The sequence below is a fragment of the Procambarus clarkii genome, chromosome 86 (assembly GCF_040958095.1).
Source record: "Procambarus clarkii isolate CNS0578487 chromosome 86, FALCON_Pclarkii_2.0, whole genome shotgun sequence".
In the NCBI taxonomy this organism is placed as follows: domain Eukaryota; kingdom Metazoa; phylum Arthropoda; class Malacostraca; order Decapoda; family Cambaridae; genus Procambarus; species Procambarus clarkii.
Window position 1 is genome coordinate 10,081,781 of NC_091235.1, and position 22,087 is coordinate 10,103,867.

A 22,087-nucleotide genomic window follows, 5' to 3' on the forward strand; every position below is an offset into this window, starting at 1 on the left:
AGTGGAGGTAGAACCCAAGGTGACTTGGGGAAGGTGGCCACAAGTCCCAAGAGCAGTACTTACAGGGCACCTAGGGAAGAGAGCCCTAGGCGCATGCAGCTCGAGTGCCGTGGATCTCACTCTTGGTTCCCACCCCACCGGTAGAGACAGTCCACACCACATGGCACAGAACTGAGACAGTCAATGGGATGAATGACGAGGCTCCCCCAGAAAATAAAATTAATATTAATACATCATTTCAGACCTTGGCTGTGAACCTGGGGACCCCACAAAAAAGTGTTCCCAATTGAGCTCCACAGCTACTAAGGCCAGCCAGGATATGGTGCATAATGTTTGTAAGCGTAGAAAAATATAAGCAAACTACTCCACGATACTTTTTCCATAAAGGATTTATAGAAACAGGTAAGTGACGTTAAGCACAACTGTTGTAAATTAGACTATAAATTTTCAGTGGACAAAATAATGTATAATTTAATCCTGAAATGTAATCCTAATCCACTTCCTAGTGAGAATGAAAAATATCATATGTAATTTAAAAACTTTATTAGCTTACTATGAAAATTGTTGCATGAATAAATAAAGTGTATCTATTCTCTAGACACAGCATGTCAACAAACCAACCAGTGGTATTTTATTTCAATTAGATATTGGATGAATACACAATAGACCAATAAGCTTCTTGATTTGTACAGTGATTAATAGTTTCATAAAAATTAACACAATATGAATCCATAATTTAATTTCTATAAAGCTTTTCATTAAATGACAGAATAGTCTTCATATGGCATTAATATAAAAAGTTATTCGAACAGAACACCTGCAATTCGATTAAAAAAAATTTAAATACTGTATACTGTATCTCCAGTACTGTACTAATTATTTTTTCACCCCTATGTCAGATGTACAGACATAGGGGTCACCAGATGGTTTGTTTTTTAATATTTTTTCACCTGGTCACAATCAAGTTATGATATTGATAAACATTCTTACAATAATGTATAATAATTAACATTCCTGCCACTAGCTGATAGGACATGCTTAAATTATCCACTGATAAGCTGTATAATATATTTCAGTTCAATATGTCATCCACGTTGGATTCTGAGTTGTGAACTGCGATTTCCATTATTTTTTAGATACTTTTGCAAATGAAATTGAACACATTACATAAAATCATAAAAAAAAAAAAAAAATAGGGCAAGTAATACCAATGAGATCGTAACATTAAGACTTTTTAAGAATAATCCAGAACTAAAATCAGGGCCCAAGGTATTCCAGACCCTTATGCTACAACTAAAAATTATCCTAATATTGTATACAAAAACAGTAAATGTAATGAAATGCCTCTTTCTGATTGGGCCTCAGTGGCTCTCTGATGCTAGTATGAGATAAAGCCTATTAAATTTTAAAATCTAGCTGGAAAAGATTGAGGCAAATGGGGGAGCCTTTGACAAGCTACTGGCTTCCTGTCCTCGTCGAGGCCACTAAGGTGTTAAGTGGCCTCGGTAATTCAGCCAAATGCACCTCCAGTCTCAACATCACCTGGAGGAACAGTTGAACTGGAGGGAAGAGGTAAAAGAACCTCCAATTTTACCAATCTAACTGAAAAACATCCACTATAAGAGCCTTGTGGTTGGGGAATGGAGCTACAGTACATAACAAGGAAGTGGCCAGTTTCAAGCCAGGAGTGGCCCGAGTGACCTTGGGGTGACCGAATGTCTTGCGGAGCTACCAAAAGAATGTGTCATCAACAGTCTACTCTATAGAAATGGGATGGAAATAAGAGACCCTGAGAATCCAGAACCTGAACTACTTGCAGAGTCTAATGCCAAAGAGGAAAAGACAGTAAGACTATGATTCAGACAATGAACCACTAGAGATCAGTTGGAATGGAGCCAGAGAATAGAGCCTGAAGGAAGACAAACTCTCCACAAGCCTTGCCACACCTCTGCAAATTCATGCACCCTACTGTGTGCCCAATGGAGAGGACCCAACCAACAACCTTGGGAGGCCTTGTGGGCACTGGTTACAACACCCCAGCCCAGGGCCGAGGCATCTGTGAACACATTGAGTGACAGGATAAGTAGGCACCAGAGAACTGAATCTTGAAAGCCGGAAGAGGAAGTTGGCAAAAGTCAAATAGAGCTTGAATCCGGTTTACCTGGCGGTGCCAAAAAAGAGCAGAACTGGAAGAACCAGAACTGGGCCAAACCCTGCCCAAGGAAAAACACCACGTAGGCAAAGTTGACTTGACCACCCATGAAGTAACCTGGGGAAGTCAGTCTAACATCAGAGATAACACTGCAAGTGGAACAGTCACAGGCAGAAGGGAAAAGAAAGCCAACTGGGACTCGTGTGCATTGAGTTTTCTTCAGAGAGCGACTGTTTGGCCCCTTCAAAAAAGTAATGATGATTTTTTTTTAGATCTGATTACTTATATCAGAGTACAGTACTGCACTGTGTTGAAACTACAGATAAAACTATGGTATTGAAAACTCTTAAGTTTAAAATGCTTTCACATGGTCCCTGAAGTAGTATAAAACATGTCCAACTTATGATAGCAATTTATATGGCTGCTTGGAGTCAAATATGCCACAATGTTATATTAAAAACAACTTCAATGTAATATATTAAGAGGCAAAACCAGATTGTTATTCTATAGAAATTAAACAAAAATTTCTTGACTAAAATAATTATAATTAATTATAATTAATAATTAAACACTTATAATTAAACATTTAAAAGGCATTTTAAATAGCAATAAAATACAAGGAACAATCCTATAATTTAACCAAGTTACTTCCCAAAACTTCCAGTTATCTAATGTGTGGTACCTAAAGAATGGACATGTTTGTATCTTGTTTATTTATATATACAGATGACCACATGCTTTCCGGATGCCTCTCATCTGGATGTGCTTGTTATTCGTTTTGGGTTTGTCCGAATAAAAATGTGCGACAAGCTGGTGAGGAGAGGGGAGCAGGCCTGAATAAAAGTGTGTGATAAAGTGAAGTGCAGGCATGGTACAAAAATGTCAGCATCGGGGGTGCCTCATTAGGCTAGATGGACTGTTAGGGTAGAAGAACTGGGAGTCTAGATAAACTGTTAGGCTCAACAGGCTGCACAGATTCTGTGCCACAAACTGCCAAATTGGAGAGACAACACTGAACAGATTGATGACGATCACACATCTTCCTGTTGTTCTTCTCCCTCCCCTCAGCCCCTTCCCTTCCCAAACTCACCCAGTACAAGTGTTAATATTGGCTGTAGGATAATGTAACATCATATATTGCCTTAAATTTTGTCAAATCCTTTTGAGTGACAACTGCACCACCTTCGACCCTCCCAGCCCATAATCAACACCTACCCAGCGACACCACTTCCCCAACCAATAAACAGGCACCCACATGTGAATGCCAATACCCATATACTCACACCGAAAAATGCACCCGCACCCACAGTCAGTCCCAACATCCACTCCAGATACCCATAGACACTTTCAACACCCCCACACTGATGCTAACACTGACTTCCAGAATGTCTCATATTAGTACAACGTAAAATACTTGAGAATTTCATAAATGTTGAAAAATCAACAAAATTGTTGATTTTTCCTTTAAATTTTCAGGATGACTTGCCGTGTATCTGGCTGCACCAGTTATTCATTCAGTCTCGGTCCTGAGGCATCCGGAAATCATGTGGTCGTGTGTGTTTACGTATATATATAATATATTTTTTGGTGTGTGTTTCCTAAATTTTCTATCAGTAGTCTGACACAACTATTTGTTGCCTGACCACATTTCATATATTCACTACTCAAAACACTTAAAAACAAGAATAAATGATACTGCAGTATCAACCATAAACGACTATGGAAATTTTTCTGTTTTGAACTGTTCCATATCACGTACAGACAATGCAGTCTGTGATAACATTATTTCACAAGTCTCGAGATAGTCACACAGAGGTCTCTCGGAAACCTCACACTGGACTGAAACACTCGTACATTGTCCCAAGCCTACCTTTTATCATAAAATTGTTGGAACATTCATCCTATTTTGTCTTAATCATTACAAACTCCTCCTTCAGAAAGACGTTCTCTATATTGTGGTTCTAAAAACTTTTTTACATTTGTCCATACCACGGAACAATAAAACCAATTTAAATACATAAATGTTTAGATTGTCTTATCATATTCTTCCAAAATATTTGATAATTAGGTGACTAAACTAAACTGTGCTATTTACCTTCACTACATATGTTATATAAATAAATCTGTAATAAATACTCATCTAGTAGTTAGCAACTTCACATTCAATCAACTGAATATATCTGTACAGTATTAAGAAAATATATGACAATAATTTACTAGAGATTATGCAGTGAAGAAATAAATATTATATACATTTATATTCTGTATAAACAAAATGAGTCCAACCTATGATATGCTACACTATATATTCAGATTTATGCCTGCCATTAACCTTGATATCTTGTCATTATTTCTCAAAATGTTTGATTTGATGGCAGACAATTTATCTCGTTGGTCTTGAACTGCTGTATCGAGTTCAAGTAGTTGAGATCTCAAAGGTTCCAGGTCATGTTCTGTCAAGCTAAAATAAAAATAACAAAATAAATAGAAAAATAATAATAATATTATAGCATTAAGAAGACACTGAGTGCAGTTGAAAATTTCCATTCTAAGTTGGTCATTTCCTTTGGAAATGTCCAGCCCTTCCCAGGACATAGTAAAAATCCAGCCTGGCCAGTGCAATTTTCCTCAGTGCAGGAACAATCTCTTCAAGAAGCCCTTGCAGAGTTATGAGTGGGAGAAAGGGAAACACTGGAGATTTTTTAATTACAAATATCTCTAAACGGTTTAGTTCTCTACATTTAAAATACTGTATATCTTCCAAGGAATATATTATACTGTACTCGGATTCAAAGAGACTGCTTAAACTGCTAATGGGCCACAATCCCACTACTCAAATATGCCACCAGATATTACTACACCCATTATCAACAGAAGGAGCCTTGAGAGCCACTTCATCTACATCCTTTCTTGGACTCAAAAAAACACAAGATAAGTTGGGACAAATAAAGGGACAGCATTGGAGCAACCAAGTGACTTGCTTAGAAAAAAACTTTTCATCTGCATTCAGTGTCTTATTTTGAAGCTTAAACCACTCAATATATTAGGAAAGAATTCGTAAGGCAAATATGACCTACAGGCAAAACAGAATGGTGCACAGTACTGTATGCCCTGTACACAAATGCTAAACGAATGCCAAAGCAGAGACTGCAACCATGAGCGTTCAGAAGGGACACAGTTTTACTACGGTCTAGGTGTGGTACCAAAGCTGGGAAAGGTGCAATACAAGAGTTATATTCTAAAGGTCAAGAGTAATAAAGAGCATATACAGAATGTGACACCCAAATGAGGAAGCATCTGAGAATCAAGTCTAGCCAGAAACTGGCTTGGTGACAGCATGGACAGCTGCACCCTGAGTAAGGCAAACCACAAAAAGCTGAACAAGCTACTTGTTCCCTACAATGAAACACCAGAGCAAAAGACTGCACACATAAAGACAACCTACAGCCAACAACTGCATCCAAATAGTCTGAAATACTACCCTAGAGTGGCAAATGAAATCCAACTCAAGCTCCAGAAGAGAAGCAGGGTAGCAACTGCAATTTCAAGGCAAATGAATCAAAATGAAGGAGATGAGTCACAATAACGTGGCTGAAGAATGTTGACCAGACCACACACTAGAAGGTGAAGGGACGACAACGTTTCGATCCGTCCTGGACCATTCTCAAGTCGATTGACAATTGATTTGAGAATGGTCCAGGACGAACCGAAACGTTGTCGTCCCTTCACCTTCTAGTGTGTGGTCTGGTCAACAATCAAAATGAATCAAAATGAACACCCCATAAGAACAGATTATAAGGCAAATGAAATGTTAAGCTGAGAGATGAAACTCTTAAGCAAATTAAAACTGAGAACAGAAAACAGGAAAACTGCTCCACTGCACAGATGGAAGCAGAAAACCATTTAAAAGATTTCTAGATGCAATGGGCCCTAGCCTAACCCTGTCAACCACAGAAAACAACGAATAAAGACATGCATGGAGCATTCGCATTGTGAGAACATGAACTGATGCTAGTGTTAGTTCAGACTGCAGGGAAAAGTGTAATAGTCCACATCCCAGACAAAAATTGTCATGAACTGAGGCATTAGTACAGCAAAAATAGGACAGCTGCAGCTCTAAAACAGCCAGACACTTAAAGACTGGGTGAACTACTGAAGACTCCATAAGAATGAGTCACAAAAGCATGCTTAGCTAGCTCTGCTGATGCAAGAACCCACAGTGCATAAAGGAGCTGAACAGGTAAAAGTGGAAGACATTGGCAAGTTGATGAAGGAAACACCACAAGAAAGCAGGGTATTTACTACATAAGAAGGACTTCTAAAACTAGTACTCACAGTAATGTAACTGATCCCAACACAAAAATGAGCAACTTGGGGAGAAGCCCAGACAGGCACCTCCAAGAGAGTATTACTTTCAGCAAAAGTTACCTGGATCTTCCCAGGTGTAGTGCAATTTTGGGGTAAAATGCCAAGGAACTAGCCCAATTCTGGGGCCAGTTGCTGAAGTGAAACATTGCAGGAGAGCAAGATATAGACATAAACATATGCACCAATGAAGCTTGTATGCTCAGCACTGTAACCAAACCGGAAAAGAGGTATGTTCACCCTAGGATGAAGCTCTAAGAACAAACATAAAAAATATGGAAAAGTACTGATGAAGTGAAAGCTCTTAGCACCAGAACCAAAACTAAATACGTTTAGGTTCATGCCCAGGACAAAATGTCAAAGTGAACACCCCCAGAACAACAGGTTACACAAACAGGTAAAGGAACAACAACAGAAAACAAACACAACAAGGACAAAGAGATTACATAAGGGGCTCAATCCCTGCAAGCACAACTATGTGAATACAACACAAGAGTGCTCAACGCAGTAGCCAAACCAGAACAGGTGTAGTCTCAATCATTGGAAAAGCACAAGTAAATATCTGATTTCACAGTACTATAAGTAAACACATCGCTTATATTCCCCCACAAACACAAGAACAGTTAAAGTGAGTACTCCCAGTGCCATACTTAAACCAAAATAAATGTAGACAAAATTTGGGGCAATGCAGTAACAAACACCCCAGAATAGCAGTGTTTAGAAATGAGCACGGGTACTACCAAGCACAGTTACGCTTAATACCCCAATTAAACTTAACCAGTGGAGGCTTAAATCCAGGAAAAATCACCAAAATGAACACCCCAGTTGAGCAGGTTATATATACCAGTACGAGCAAATACTGCAGAAGCAAGTATGCATAGAGCTGTAATTCAACTTAAACAGAGAAAAGATTAATTCCTATCAAACTGGAAACCAAACACACTAGAAGAGCAGGTTCTGCTTACGATCACAAGCATCACCAAAGCAAGTATACTTAGTGCTATACCCTAACCTAACCTAAAAGATGTAGGCCGAATTTTAAAATGAACTACAAGAGCATATAGCCCAGGGAAAGAGGTTACATAAGTGTACAATTTTGTCCTATCTGACTATGCACGATTCTGTTCCGAAGACAAAAAGAATTACTTTAAAGACCATCATAATGTGATAACCAAGAAACAATATCTATTTTACATGCATTAAATACCTAATTATTGGCAAATTATAAAATGGATAGAATTATCTTAAAACAGTCAAGATCATGTATCTGATAAGCAATGCCTTTCAATATGCAAAATTATTCTGTAAGAATTCTAAAGCATTCTACTGTATGACCACCACCCTAACACTGATGACTCATTTGTGAGTTATTTGAAGGAAAACCTCATCATACATTGCCATGCTGCATATGGTGGAAATAACTTGTTGGTTACTCTTAAGCATCTTATATATGTTATGTCAGCAGCAGCTTCATAATAGTAATACATTCACATACAAATTATAATTGTACTGTACCTCTGCTCGCGTTTGAGAGTCTGTGTCAACTGTTTGTTTTCATTACGCCAAATTTCCAGTTCCTTGTGCATTGAGTCAAGGTCTTCCTGCAGGTAATCTAACATCTTAGCTGTAAGATGTTAGAAAGTGTTAATGCGCGAAAGTGTTAAGAGTTTTTTAAGTTTCTATATTTTATTATAAATTATTACATAGTACTGTATATCAATAAATGAGTCTGCTTCAGCAGATAGAGAACAACCAGAGTAAGGAAGAGGTAATACTTTTTATTCAGTAAGTAAATGACAAGTCATTTATTTATAAGGATGAAAATGCACTACAGAATTAAAGATGGGAAGGATTATGATTGAGAGAAGTGGGATGATTTATAAAAAGAAAGATCTGTAAGTAAGTGGACGTGAAGTATTAGTAAATAAGACAGAAAATGACTAACTTTTTGAGAAACTTCCTATAGTATATGTGGTCCCTCATCAAGTTTCTGAAGATAGCATTTTGTTAATATTGTAGATCATGAATGTTGCTATGGAGTTCTTTATATTAACATGCATGATATATTCCAAGTACAGTACATATTTAAATATGACCGTACAGCGCATTCTCAAAAACCCACATAAATAATGGAAACCTTAAACATCGGGAATGATTTGGAGACTGGAATTATAACTGGAAGTTCAGAACAGTGACCCATAATGTCAAATATATGCAGAAAATTTGGATTGACCCAGCATTATTAATTAATGTTTATTTTAAATTTTAACATTGTTTACTTTTAGTAATAAATATAATGCAGTCTACCCAACCGTCTTTCTCTTTTGTTTATTTTGGTGACCCTGTCATAGACTTCAATCAGGCTTGTCGAGTATGATTTTTCCTCTCTGAAGCTGTGTTGCGCCTCTGTTATAAAATTTACTCTCCCCAAATATTCTACAATCCTTTTCTTTATGACTTTTGAAGGTGATACTGGGAGTTTACAGGTGATACTTGGTGTGTACGGGTGACACTGTATGTGTGTACACATGGTACTACAAGTACATATTGAATTGGGAATGTATTACCTAATACTAATACATATATGGTATTAGGAGTGTACACATAGGACTACATATAACATTCATTGGAAGTGTGCTACATACAAGACCCTGAAGAGCATAAGAAAAAGTGGACAAAGTTAGCCTATTTAAATTAAAATGAGGTATGACAAGGGGGACATCGGTGGAAGCTGGACATGCAACTGAATTGAAGAGATGTAAGGAAGTTCTTGTTTCCTGTACAATCAAGGTCAGCAAGTAGAATGCATTGGAGGAGGAAGTCGTTGAAGCCAATTCTATCTGTTTTTCATCAAAGACAAAATTTGATGAAAACAATAATGCTGAGAAGAGGTAATTAGCATGCCAGGTATAAATGACTAGCAGACATACTTATAGCTAAGTGTGACTTATAGACACTTTCATGTGCACTTGTAGTACCAATAACCTTCAAACTGCCTGCTAGAAAAGTGATTACTTAAGATTTGGAAGAAAATCAGCAAAACTTATCAATACTGTATACAATAATGTTCATAATGCCTTATTTATCAACATTATTTACTCCTAAGACTTACCTAATGGATTTACAGATCTAGTTATGGACTGAATTGAACTGCTCAGCTTTGCTACATCTTTCTGGATTAATTCTCTTTCTTTCTTCCGATTGGCATCACTCAAGAGAGATTGTTCCTGTGGTAAAATGAAAACTTCTTCAGTACAGGCAAGCGCTGCCAGTTTGCGCCACAATACAAACCGAGATGAACGGTACTGTAGTTGCTCGGTTAATCATTTTATATTACTACTCTTTATCTACATGGGTTTGATACACAAAATTGCAATTACCGGGTATATATTAAAATTCCACAACAAAAACAAGAAATACTACCTACACATTTATTTGATAAATATATCTTAATATTTCAGAAGCTCATTATGTCTCAATATGCTTCAAGGAACTTGTTTTCCTCTTGTAACATGGCTTGACAATAAATTAGAAAAGAACACAGGAAAAAATCATAACTGTATTGACACAAAAATAATTACCTCAAAGGTTTATATAAAAACTTTTTTAATTCAATGTGGTATGTTTTGCATATATATGTATGCTTCTTATTTCTTAGTATCAGAATTATGAAGAGCAATCAAGTTACCAAAATTCATGGTAAATTAACTAGTAATTATTTACTATTTATCTGGATTTATTTTATACATTGTTTCATTCCTCTCTGGAACATCTTCAGGTAAATAATGAATATATGATGTAAGCTTTATGGTTAAATGCACATGTGCACAAGAGTCGAAGGAGTGAATGTGACCTAACCAAACCTTACCAGATAATGACGTCTCTACCAAGATCTTCACGCCCATCAGTTTTTTACCCAATGCCTTACCCAATGTTTGATTGGGTAAGGCCTACCTCATTTGATTGGCCCTACCCCACCTTCCCTGCATTACTGGCCCTATCCCCTTACCCAATGTTTGATTGCCCTTCCACCTCATCCCACATTCCTTCAACTCTTTCACGTGTGTGTTTAACCAAAAGATTTACATCGTGCATTCATTCTTTACCTGAAGATGTTCCCGAGAGGAACGAAATGTTGTAGAAAATAAATCTTTCAATAATTATTAGAGTTTCTTTACCCGGAATTTTGGTAACTTCATTGTTCTTCTTAATACTAAGAAAATACTGTAGTTAGAAGCATAGACAGATAACCAAGATAACTCAAGATAACCTCAAGACAGCTTACACTATAAGATCAACAACACTAGCAATGCAGTCATATTAAACTAAAAGGAACACCTGCTACCCAAGTACAGTATACAAATGTTGTATATATATATATAAACTACTAATGGATTAGTACTCACAATTGGGACACGCCTATGACCTGGTGTCTCAGGAGAAAAAGCATTACGACGTCCATCTTCTAACTCTTTTTTGGTTTCTAATATTTGAGCAACTAGAAGACCTGCTCCCTCACCATCTTCTCCAACTGCTGCAGCTGCTGCTGCTGCTGCCGCAGCTGCTGCAGCACCACCAGATGCTGCAGCATCCATGGAAAGCTGGCAAAAGTATGCATTTTATAATTGAGCTAAAATTTGTTTTCAGTTATTCATCACATTCATTTTCTCAATTTTTAATAGTTTGAAAAGTTACCTACTTGGAAAGTTTATACAAGTGTTGTAAAAAGTAATAATTCTGTTTAAAAAGCCAGATCAACATTCCATTAAATGTTTTTGAAAAATGTAAAGAACTTATCAAGTACAATACCAAGAATGGGTGTGGAAATGCACAAACTCATAAAATAATGATAGGGACTTGTTGGTAAGATAAAACGGTGGCAAGAGTAGTTGCCACTGAAATGTGACACTCGAAAGCTAAACACCTGGAGTGAAGTTAAACAAGACACTCGAAAGCTAAACACCTGGACTGAAATTAAACATGACACTTAGAGGCTAAACTAGCTTTAAACACTAAACCTTGCGCTGGACACTAACATCCCATTAGGCTCCAAGTGAATAACTACAGAAAGAAATTGATCTTTTTCATGCCATTCAAGAAAGGCATGAATGTGCTTGTACTGTATATGACAATTAGCGAGAAGCACTATACAGTTGGTCTTATGATGCAGTACAGTACTACTCTAAATGGCTACTAGAGTGCAATAGTGCTTATTCATCCATGATGCTGTATCTTCTTTATGAAACAAGAAACAGACAAGTGATATTTTAAATAACCTTTCAACATATTTAACAAATTTTTTCTGTGCTGTGATGAAAGTAATAAATGGACGATAATGGATGGATGAATGGACAAACTCACAAGAGAAGGATTTAGATGAGCATGAGCAATAGGGATAAGAGTACATACATACTGTATTTGGCAGTAATTGTGACAAAAGGGAACAAATTGAGTAAAGGGATCACCCCCACCAAGAGATAAATGAATTTATATTAAAATCTTTAATATATATTATGAACAATATGTCTTGGTTTTAAAGAAGTTATTTTTTAGTAGATAAAAAACTGTATGAAAATTGATCTAATGAAAATGGACAGATTTAAAAAAGACTTCTGACTATCAGTGATCTTACTATGCACTAAGTATCAGGTTACTCAAACCTTTTTCCGACATCCTGAAGATAAAACTTACCGAGTCTTCATCCATGACCACGGTAGGTTTTGTCTCCTCAACTACAAAATTATCATCATCATCATCATCGCCAGCACCAGAGGAGAGGATGACATTAGCAACTGGTTTACCAGTGCCAGGGCGTTGTAACTCTTCCTTGGGAATCTCTCGTCTCTCTCGAACTTTTGGAGGAGCTGGGCGTGCACTGGGGGGTCGGGCTGAGCGTCTACCAGTTCGAGGTCGCACACTTGTATCTCCTGAAGGATATTCTCTGTAAAGTTGTTTAAAATTCTTAAGGGGACGTGAAATGAAAAAATATTCACCCACACATGAAATATAGTATAAAATGTTAAATAAATCTAACGTTATTTGGCATCAACGTCGTGAAAATTCCATCCCAATATGTTAAAGAAATGGATTTTATATGAATAAAAAAAAAAGTGCGCAACTGCTACTGATGATAACAATAACATCTCCTAGTTAGTGGAACTCATAAATAATGCAGTGAGAAAGAGATGCAAGCACCTGTCCGACGCACAAAGAAGAAGAGTGGTAGTAAAGAAGGTCCACAAAGTGGATATGCAGCTGGTGCCTTCAAGGATTGTTGATTGCCACCTGGAGGGCAAAATTTCACACAAATAATAATGAATAAGTATTTTATATTGTTGTATTTTATTATTTATCGTATAAATACAATGCCCAATATCAATATTTCTTATGTCCTCCATTTTTTGGGGGGGGGGGGTGATTTTTTTTTCTCCTTTGTCTCTTATTTAATTTTGTTGTGGTTTCTACATCTTGGAGAATGCATACCAGTCACTAAGTATGTGAAGTTGGAACGAAATTTGTCAACAGGTAAATCAGCCAGAGGTGGCAGAACTTGTGACTTTGAATTGTTTTTGGCCAATTTTTTCACAGATTTCAAACACTATTTTCTTTGTCTCATTAGGTTGTTTTGCTGAATGGGGACCAGATTAGGGCTTTATCACTTATATAAAGTATACATATATATCTCCTAACCCATTATAATTATCCCAATTTTTTTTTTTTGGGGGGGGGGGGTATTTTTTCTCTTGACTTCATTTCGACACATTTCATTTAATTTCAACCTACAACTTTCATATATTCGAGTACGAATGCCAAACAATGTTTATTAAAACATACAAGTAAATTAATAAATTAGAACTACCATATTCATGGTCGATAACTTCAATTATCTCTAAAACAGGAATTTCAACTTTGAGACATCTTCAAAAATCAAGTTTCTGACTGATTCCTACCATTTTCACATATAACGTGCAAGGCTGTCTGTTCTACAATGTCATCATATGGATTTTTCATAAACGCCAAACTTTTGGAGTTATCAATTTTTTTCGTCTAAATTTGGTGCATATTTAAAATGCCACATTGACAATTTTTTTACAATAAACTATACTGCCAAACTATATTCTACAATGATACACATGAAGATCATATGCTATTCTCGGACCACAACAACACCAAATGAAGAATTGGTGATATTTAATATTTTTAAAGCAGATTTAAAAATCTAAATTTTTCAATTTTATATATGTTTTTTCTTGTTTCTCATGTTATATTGATGATCATTTAGGAAAAGTTAGAGCATTTGCCATGTAGATTATGCAAAAAAAAAAAAAAAAAAATCCCACTTTCTGTGCACGAGAGAAAGTTCCTCCAGAAAACTATTATATACGACAATTCATTACTCGTCATTATAATGCAGCTCACTCCTATAGCTGATGCCAATGAATTATGCAGCTTAATGATTCCTAATATTTGTCTTTGTCTTATCTTATCAGGCTCTACAGGTCTCACAGGAATATCAGAATATCCGTGGATCGACCTCGGCCAAGGCTCAATGCAGCTGTCAATGCAAGCCAGGGGCCAGATTCACGAAACAGTTATGCAAGCACTTACAAACCTGTACATCTTTTCTCAATTTTTGGTGGCTTTGTTTACAATTATTAAACAGTTAATGAGCTCCGAAGCACCAGGAGGCTGTTTATAACAATAACAACAGTTGATTATGAAGTTTTCATGCTTGTAAACTGTTTAATAAACGTAAACAAAGCCGTTAAAGATTGAGGAAAGATTTACACGTTCGTAAGTACTAGCATAACTGCTTTGTAAATCTGGCTCCCGGTGACTGACCAGGGCACTTGCATCATGGTTTGCAAGCCACAATGGAAGACACAAAACAGGAGGTGCTTTTTTCACTCATAGGGCAATAAATAAACCCATGGAATTACCTTTCTGTCAAAGTTGTAAATGTTAAAACAGTGCTCCAGTTCAAAATTCCGCTAAAAAAAAATCATCAGGAATAATGAGGGGGATGTTTGACAAGCCTCCACCTTCCTGTCCTTGTTGAGGTCACTAGAGATTGTGGCCCTCTGATAAATTCAGGTAAATTAAATTCCTGTGACAGTAGAAATGCCATTTGAAGCTCATAAAGAAACATTAACCGTTATGTTTTAATAAGAGAATAAATTTACTCATTATCAAATGTAGGCAGCTGTGCAGCTGGCGGTGGCGTAGGTGGAAGTCCGTCACCAAATTGCTCCAATGCTCTTAATGGCTGTGCTCCTGGCTTAGGGGTTGGGGCCATGGGTAAACTCTCATGCTCTCTTGAAGGAAGCTTGGGGGAATCTAGCGATCCTACACCCGAATCTGGAGGTTCAGGATGTGGAGGACCTAGCTGCCCATCCCCTTGAACCTGGTCTGGAATACGCAATAAATTCTATATCATATGGAAAGTAGTAAATGTTAACATTAAAAACTATTACAACACTCGGTACTATAGATTACAAATGCTTAAGTAAATAATGAATTGGGTGGAAATGGGTTAGGCCCAACAAAGTAAAGTATGTGTTCTTTATAGATACTATATAATTATTATTATTGCTGCAAAGAATAATTGCAACACACACATTTCAAGCCTGAATGTCAAGAAATTATTCAAGCCTATTGGGTATGAGTGCATATTCCTTGGTGTGATAAATTAATAAAGAAATTGCTACTTATGCATAGTCACTACAAGCTCACCATAGCCCGTGCTACTTGGAACTTTTTGATCCAGGTAGCGAATCTTTAACAACAATACTTATGCATTACCCAGTCAGAAGCCAAACAACCAATCATTTCAAGCTCCATCACATACTCAGGTAATGAAGCACATATATAGTTATAAATAAAAATATACACTTTGAATAATGCTGCCGAGTTCACATCATTAGTAAATAAATTGTACCAGTAGTGTTTTACAAGGAATCTATTATTCAACATTGTGGACAAGTCTTAAGAGCTATCATATATGACTGCTATACTTATGAAAAAAAATGATTTTGCTAAACTAATACAATGACATATATATACATATAGCATCTGGGATGCTCTCGGACGTAGGTTCGAATCCTCGTCACGGCCCTTGTGGATTTGTTCACATAGACAGAGAGTTTGAAGGTTGTATAGATCCTTAGTTAATACTTAAAATATACATGAGTACATTATTTGAGTTGTATTGTTGGCATAACATGAAAAAAATTGAGAAAGTTTCAATGATTTCAGTCATATGCAGCCAGGAAATATACCATACTGACAAAGTTTAGACTACCCAGGAGGTGCTTAAAATTTAAATGTGAGAAATGCCAGAAATCCAAGACAACAAGAGAAGGGACACAAGCCAAGCAAAGGCCATTTCCAGAAGAGAGCCATTGTCACAGTTCTGTGTTAGAACTGCCCCAATCAGAGGAGATACTGAAGTTAGGACTTCAACTTGTTGATCAAAAAGCCAAACTTGCCCAGCATTGCCAACACAAAATCTCGAGAGGCCAGATGAGTCGCTTTAAAAAAACTCTCAGAGATCATACTGAAAGTCTGGCAAGCATCCTGTGAGCCAGATCAGTCAAAAGAGTCTGTTAAATAAAAGCCCAAAGCAGTAAGAAATGCAACCCATGCAAAAGTCGACCCAATCTATGAGCTTCAGGGTTGCTATTACTGTAGTGTATCTTAGAGCAGCAGTTCTTAACTGAGGTTCTGCAGAACCCCAAGGTAAATAGGGATTCTACAACAGATAGTGATAAATAGGCTAATTCTAATGATATACAAATTTATTATCGAGTCACTGCCGTGTTGACAATGTAGGGACTTGTCCTGGACAGGACTTAACGTCCAGCAACCATCTGCAAGCTAAAGAATCCCTGATCCATCATGTCATGGTAAAGACCTGCAGGCAATCCCCCACCTCTCCATCAACCAGGCTTCACTATTAACACTTAATGTTCAGTGGGGTCTGTCCACCTGCAACAGTGGGATGCAAAGGACCCTTCAGGCAGAGACCTGCCACCTATACCCACCTTTACTCCTCTTGCTCTCAAATTCAATCTTATGCACTATCTTCACCACATTTTTTTGTATGATTTTGTACAATTGACCATACCATCCTAACACAGTGGCCTACAGGACTTGGCTATGGCCCTTTAAATGCCTCAACACAGGCATTCTACATACAGTAAGAAACTCTTATCACTAAAGGTTATGTCTGAGTGAGAGAGAATGTCATTTGTAGCTATGAATATAATTACGTATTGTCCATATCTTACCATTATTTGGAGCCATAGCTTTGAGGATAGCTGGGTCAATATCTTTATTTTCTCCAACAGGTGTTTGTGATATTAAAGGTGGTTCTTCACTTTCACCATTATTTTCCTGTTGAACATCACCATCCAGCTGAATCAATGACTCCGGTCCTGTAGGTATCATCAACCCATCTTCCACAGCTGACTGGAGACCTAAGAGTGAAGATTTGAGATAAATGTTTGACCATGTAAAAATTCATCTTGTATCCATAGATCTTACTCCTTTGTCAATTAAATGCAGTGAAACACATGTACAAAGATAATAATTTTTTTTTATAGTTGATGAGCAGGTTAAAAAAATCAAAATTTCACAACTATCCCAAAAAACCAGGATGAGGCCCTCGATGCCCCATACCATCTTAGAGACCCCCACTGAATATAGGATGAAACAACAGGTGCACAGCTCTAGGAAAGGCAGGGGGCCTGACCCTGCTGAATAAACCGAAGACAAGGTGGGGAGCACAACCAGCAGTCACAGTGTCCAGTGCTCCTCCTCAATTTAGGGGCACTCGAAAATCTAAATCAAGATGGCCTGTCCCATTAGCTGCCATTGCTTGGAAAGCCTTTACCTCCAAAGAGTTCTTGTGTTGGGAAACTGCATTGTGAAAAACTCATGCTGACCTTCAACCGGGAAAAACTAGTCGAAGAGAGAGACAAGCTGCCATCAGAACAGAGCTGAAAAGGAATGTGTCCCTTAATGTTTTCCTTCGTAAGAGAAAGATGTAAATCAAGTCTACACTAATCACCAAGCCTTACAGAGGAGCCAAACCTCATCCACTATCTGGGGCAATGCCCCTAAAGAGGAGGAAGGCCCATGGGGGAAGACACTTTAACTTTCTCAGATAAAAAAAAAATAAAAAATAAAAAATAAAAATATAATAAAATATATATAAGTAAATATATATAAATAAATATATATAAATAAATAAATAAATATAAATAATGAATAAATATATATATATATCTGGCATGAGTCAAATCAAAATTTTATTGTAAAGGACTACGTTAGAATCATGTTCAGTTGCTAGCAAAACTGTCACTAGATCTTGATACATTTATCATCACGGGAACTTCTACCTCATGTACTGAGCGAAAGGCAGAGGCACACATTATCAAATTATGTGAATGAGAAACCTGCCAGCTTACTGGAGGGATTAGAAGTGCTGACACTGTCACATGAACCAGCAAACCTTCTTCAAAACAAAGTTAAAAACAAATATGCTTGTTTCCAAACCCGGTGCTCATCTCACACAAACACACAAGCAAACACAAGGTGAAAATATTTAATAGCCATAGTTTAACTCAATTAAAACTAACAGTGAATGCTATCTCTTTAATGTCCAGTTCTTTACTTTCATATATGGTATTATACACTGCCAACTACTTACAACAAAAAATGGAATCCAAAGGGTAGGGTTGTAGCATAAGTAAACCCACATTAAAGACTTTGAGGTAAATATTAGCTGAAGAGAGCGCAGAGTGCTGACAGTGATAAAGAGTAATGGCCCTACAGGCAAAACTTCATCTACAAAATAAAGTCTACTCTCATCTAGGTAAATTTTATGTCAAATTATCCTACCCATTAAATTTGCATTTTAACTCGTGCATACCTATACTGTATTACAAAAACATATACATTTGAACTTATTACATAAATATAATAAACTGGTAAATAAATATATGGCTTATATGTTCATATATAAGTGGAAATATGCAGTGCCAAAATAACAAATATTTTGATCCACTTCACAATCAGATTTGAATGAAATAGTGCCATAAAATACTTCAGCAAAGAGTTAGCAGTGTACAGATTACACAAATCTTTAGCAATAATATGAAAATAGTTTAGATTTTCAAATTCAACTAAAGTACTCTTAAATTAAATTTTCAACTGCATTCATTCGAACAACTCTTACTTTATACATTTTAAATGAGTTGTACTTGGCTATTCAGTGAACACACAATTTTCCTAGAGTTTAAGATGTAATACCTTCATTGTCCTGTGTATCAAAGAATGGTTCAGAGAAAGGTGGCACCTCAGACTCGTCTATGCGAGTTTCCTGTGTGACAATGCCTTCATCTATTGCCTCGTTTAAATCTGCTGCAGCTTCTTTACCATCTACATACAGTACCAAGATGAAATTAGTCACATCTTTTATAAATACAGTACATATGAACTGACATTTAAGCCTCACATATGTTCTTATTAAAGATCACTTACAAGGAATAGCAAATGTGACTTACCATAACTCATTTCAATGTATGAATACTCTGAGTAACTTACCAATTAACTCAAAAGTAACTTAAAACTGCACAGCTAACAAACAGAACTATCCTCTTAGAGTTTAGTAAGTATATCCATCTTCAGTAACTCCCTAGCATCTTATTGACTCTGCAAGACAACTTGCAAAGTTCCCTGTTGTGTTATAATATTGACCTGCTTCCCTGTATGATCTAGTCTTATGAACACAATGGATCCTACCCCATCCAGCAGCAAAATGGGCTAGCAGAGATATTGAAGAAATTATTTAGTTCCTATTTTTCTATTATAAAATGCAATATACAATGTAATAAGATGTACATGCTGAAATATATATATATATATATGACACAAAAAATATAATGTACACAATATGCATGTCTGCTGAATCAAAATAACTTGTTATAAGATCATAATAAATGTGTGTATACCTTCATATCTGTCAATATTGTTCTCAATATCTAGAGTATAATAATCCTTGCAGAAATTTCTACTTCCTGGTGTATAGGTCAAGAACTTATGACACACACTGAACATTTCAGTCACTTCCAAGTAAACTAAGGTCGTTAATCAAATTACATCACTGTTATTGTTTAAAGATAAACAAATTTAAACATAAACTATTGTACAAGTACAACACTCTTAGTCCAGTTTCTTCCTGAACTGAAATATCACCATCACCTTTTTAGTACAGTATATTGTAAATTCTATGAACAGCAAAAACAACAAACAGGCAGAGATTAATTGTTTAAAAACACTGTGTTGTGGGAAGGGGCTAGAAAGTAGTGAGAACAGTGCAATACTGTGAAAAGGATGCACATTATACATACAAGTTTATACATATATTACAAATTCAATATTACCATGACATGTGAACCTGAGAGATACATGTAGAAAGTGATACATGTAGAAAGTGATACAAGTGTCTTCAGAATACAGTGAATACAGCTGCAGGCTCACAGGAAAGGTCACATTTATGGTGGGAGAAGAACATATTTAGCTGTGTGCACGAGATTAGTGCCTCATGGGAGCAATCTTCCAAGAGACGTGCTGACTCGGATCGGATCGCTGGATATTGTTTGGGATGAATTAGCCATTCTTCTTAGGGCAGAATAATACATTTGGGGATTTTAAAATTTGGTGCTCACCAGAAAAACACAAATGTGAATATAATTAATAGCCACTGTTTATCAATCCAAAAAAAAGAAAGCCGATACTGAACTAAAGCCGACATTAGTTGTGTAATTACTGCATGGTTGTTTTACATGCACATAAACTGCCAACTCCATATTACACAAAACATGGAAACCAAAGAACAGGGATGTAAAATATATGTGACTGCATCATAGACTTAAAATTCATGAGAGATACAATGCTGAATCCACAAATTCACATTCTAATTACAGTATTACATTATACTAGTATATATGACACCTTACATAGCTTTGTATATAAATAACAAAGAAAATATCAATAAAGAATTGTGTTACTGACATTTCAAGAAGTACCCATTGTATTTTATAGAATTATTATTATAATTTCTTATATAAATTGTAAAATAAAGAGTTGGCAGTGTACAGTTTTTAAATATTTTATTTAAACTAATTTGTGCATCTATATTTTAAATGGATTGAGTGTGGCTATTTAGTAAACTCAGTTCCACCTATGGTCTGAGATGCAATACCTTCATTATCCAGTGTATCAAAGAATGGTTCTGGGAGAGGGGCAACCTCAGAGTCATCTGTACGAGCTTCCTGTGTAACTATGCCTTCATCTATTGCCTCGGCAACATCTTCAGGTTCTTCATTACCATCTATACACCAAGATGAATTATTGTTATATTATATTTATAATTGTACGCTGGTGTTTTACCCTCAAAATTGTGCAGATCTGTTTCCCACACACCCGTACCATTCCACAAAAGTCCCCTCACACCACAGAGTACTCCCATGCACCATTACACTCCCCACACACACTTCTACATTCCACCATACATGTCCACACATTTACCCTCATAGAATCCCACAGTTACAACCAATACTGTACCACAGACCCCATAACCCCTACACGATCCATATAAGTGTACCCTAACCAAGAGTGCTGCAGCCAACACTATAGGATCCAGTGATCCCTAAACGATCTATACATGATCTATTCCTACTGCAACCTAGTCAGTTCTATATCACTGTAGATTGCCCAATGTAAAGTATATAAATAACCCCCATCACAAACACACAATCTCACACCCGACACAGCCTCCCACATCCTCCATACACACTGCTAAAACCCCATACAATCCCACAGTTTCATATGCACCCTCCCATCCTTCTATTGTTCTATCTTTCCAACCTTCCCTCCTATCTATCCACTTTTCAATGTATCCATCCATCATGCCATCTAGTTCTCTTTCAATCTGGATGTCAGTCTATCTGTGTCCATCTCTCTTCATTTATCCCTCCTTCCACCTTTCATTATGCATAGATCTGTCCATTAATCCCTATATTGTACCCACCATTTAATGTGGGTCTCTGTGCATTCATCCGTAGTGATTTATCACTGATATGGAATATTATATTCCAACAGCATAAATTTATGTCTCTAAATACTGAAATATTCATCTACAGTACAGGCAAGGGCCAGAAGGTCATCTGTAATAGGAGTTATATTTACCTCATTCCTTCCACCTGCTCATTTCTCTAACAGATAATTGTTGTCTATTATATTGAATAATAATAAATAAAACCTCCCATGTATAAAATAATACTAAATAAAATGTTCAATTACAGAATGAAAACACTACTAAATACAGGGTAGTTTAGCTATGCCTGGCCTGGGTTGCTAACTTTACAATCCTTCACATGTTGTTGTTGTTTTAGATATAGCTACTCAGAACGAAATGTCCATGTAGCACGGGCTGTAGTGAGCCCGCAATCTACCCCTCATATTTGTCAACAGCTTATTAACTCTCCAGTGCCTTTCTTTCCT

General features: G+C 36.7%; 1 protein-coding gene across 8 annotated transcripts in view; it reads right to left on the reverse strand.

The window, feature by feature from the left end:
- Nucleotides 1-526: 526 nt before the first annotated feature.
- LOC123768736 (TRAF3-interacting protein 1-like) overlaps nt 527-22,087 on the reverse strand; it is a 38,558-nt gene continuing 16,997 nt past the window's right edge. For 3 of the 8 annotated variants that reach the window (XM_069317113.1, XM_069317106.1, XM_069317105.1), the window contains 9 exons: nt 20,787-20,915; nt 18,833-18,961; nt 16,807-16,995; nt 14,701-14,926; nt 12,209-12,458; nt 10,924-11,118; nt 9,630-9,744; nt 8,033-8,141; nt 527-4,613 (listed from right to left, as the gene is read on the reverse strand). In XM_069317113.1, coding sequence (XP_069173214.1) covers nt 4,454-4,613; nt 8,033-8,141; nt 9,630-9,744; nt 10,924-11,118; nt 12,209-12,458; nt 14,701-14,926; nt 16,807-16,995; nt 18,833-18,961; nt 20,787-20,915 — 1,502 coding nt within the window. In that variant the 3' untranslated portion in view covers nt 527-4,453. The remainder of the gene's footprint in view (nt 4,614-8,032; nt 8,142-9,629; nt 9,745-10,923; nt 11,119-12,208; nt 12,459-14,700; nt 14,927-16,806; nt 16,996-18,832; nt 18,962-20,786; nt 20,916-22,087) is intronic. The other 5 variants (XM_069317110.1, XM_069317109.1, XM_069317112.1 and 2 more) reach the window with 3 other exon arrangements.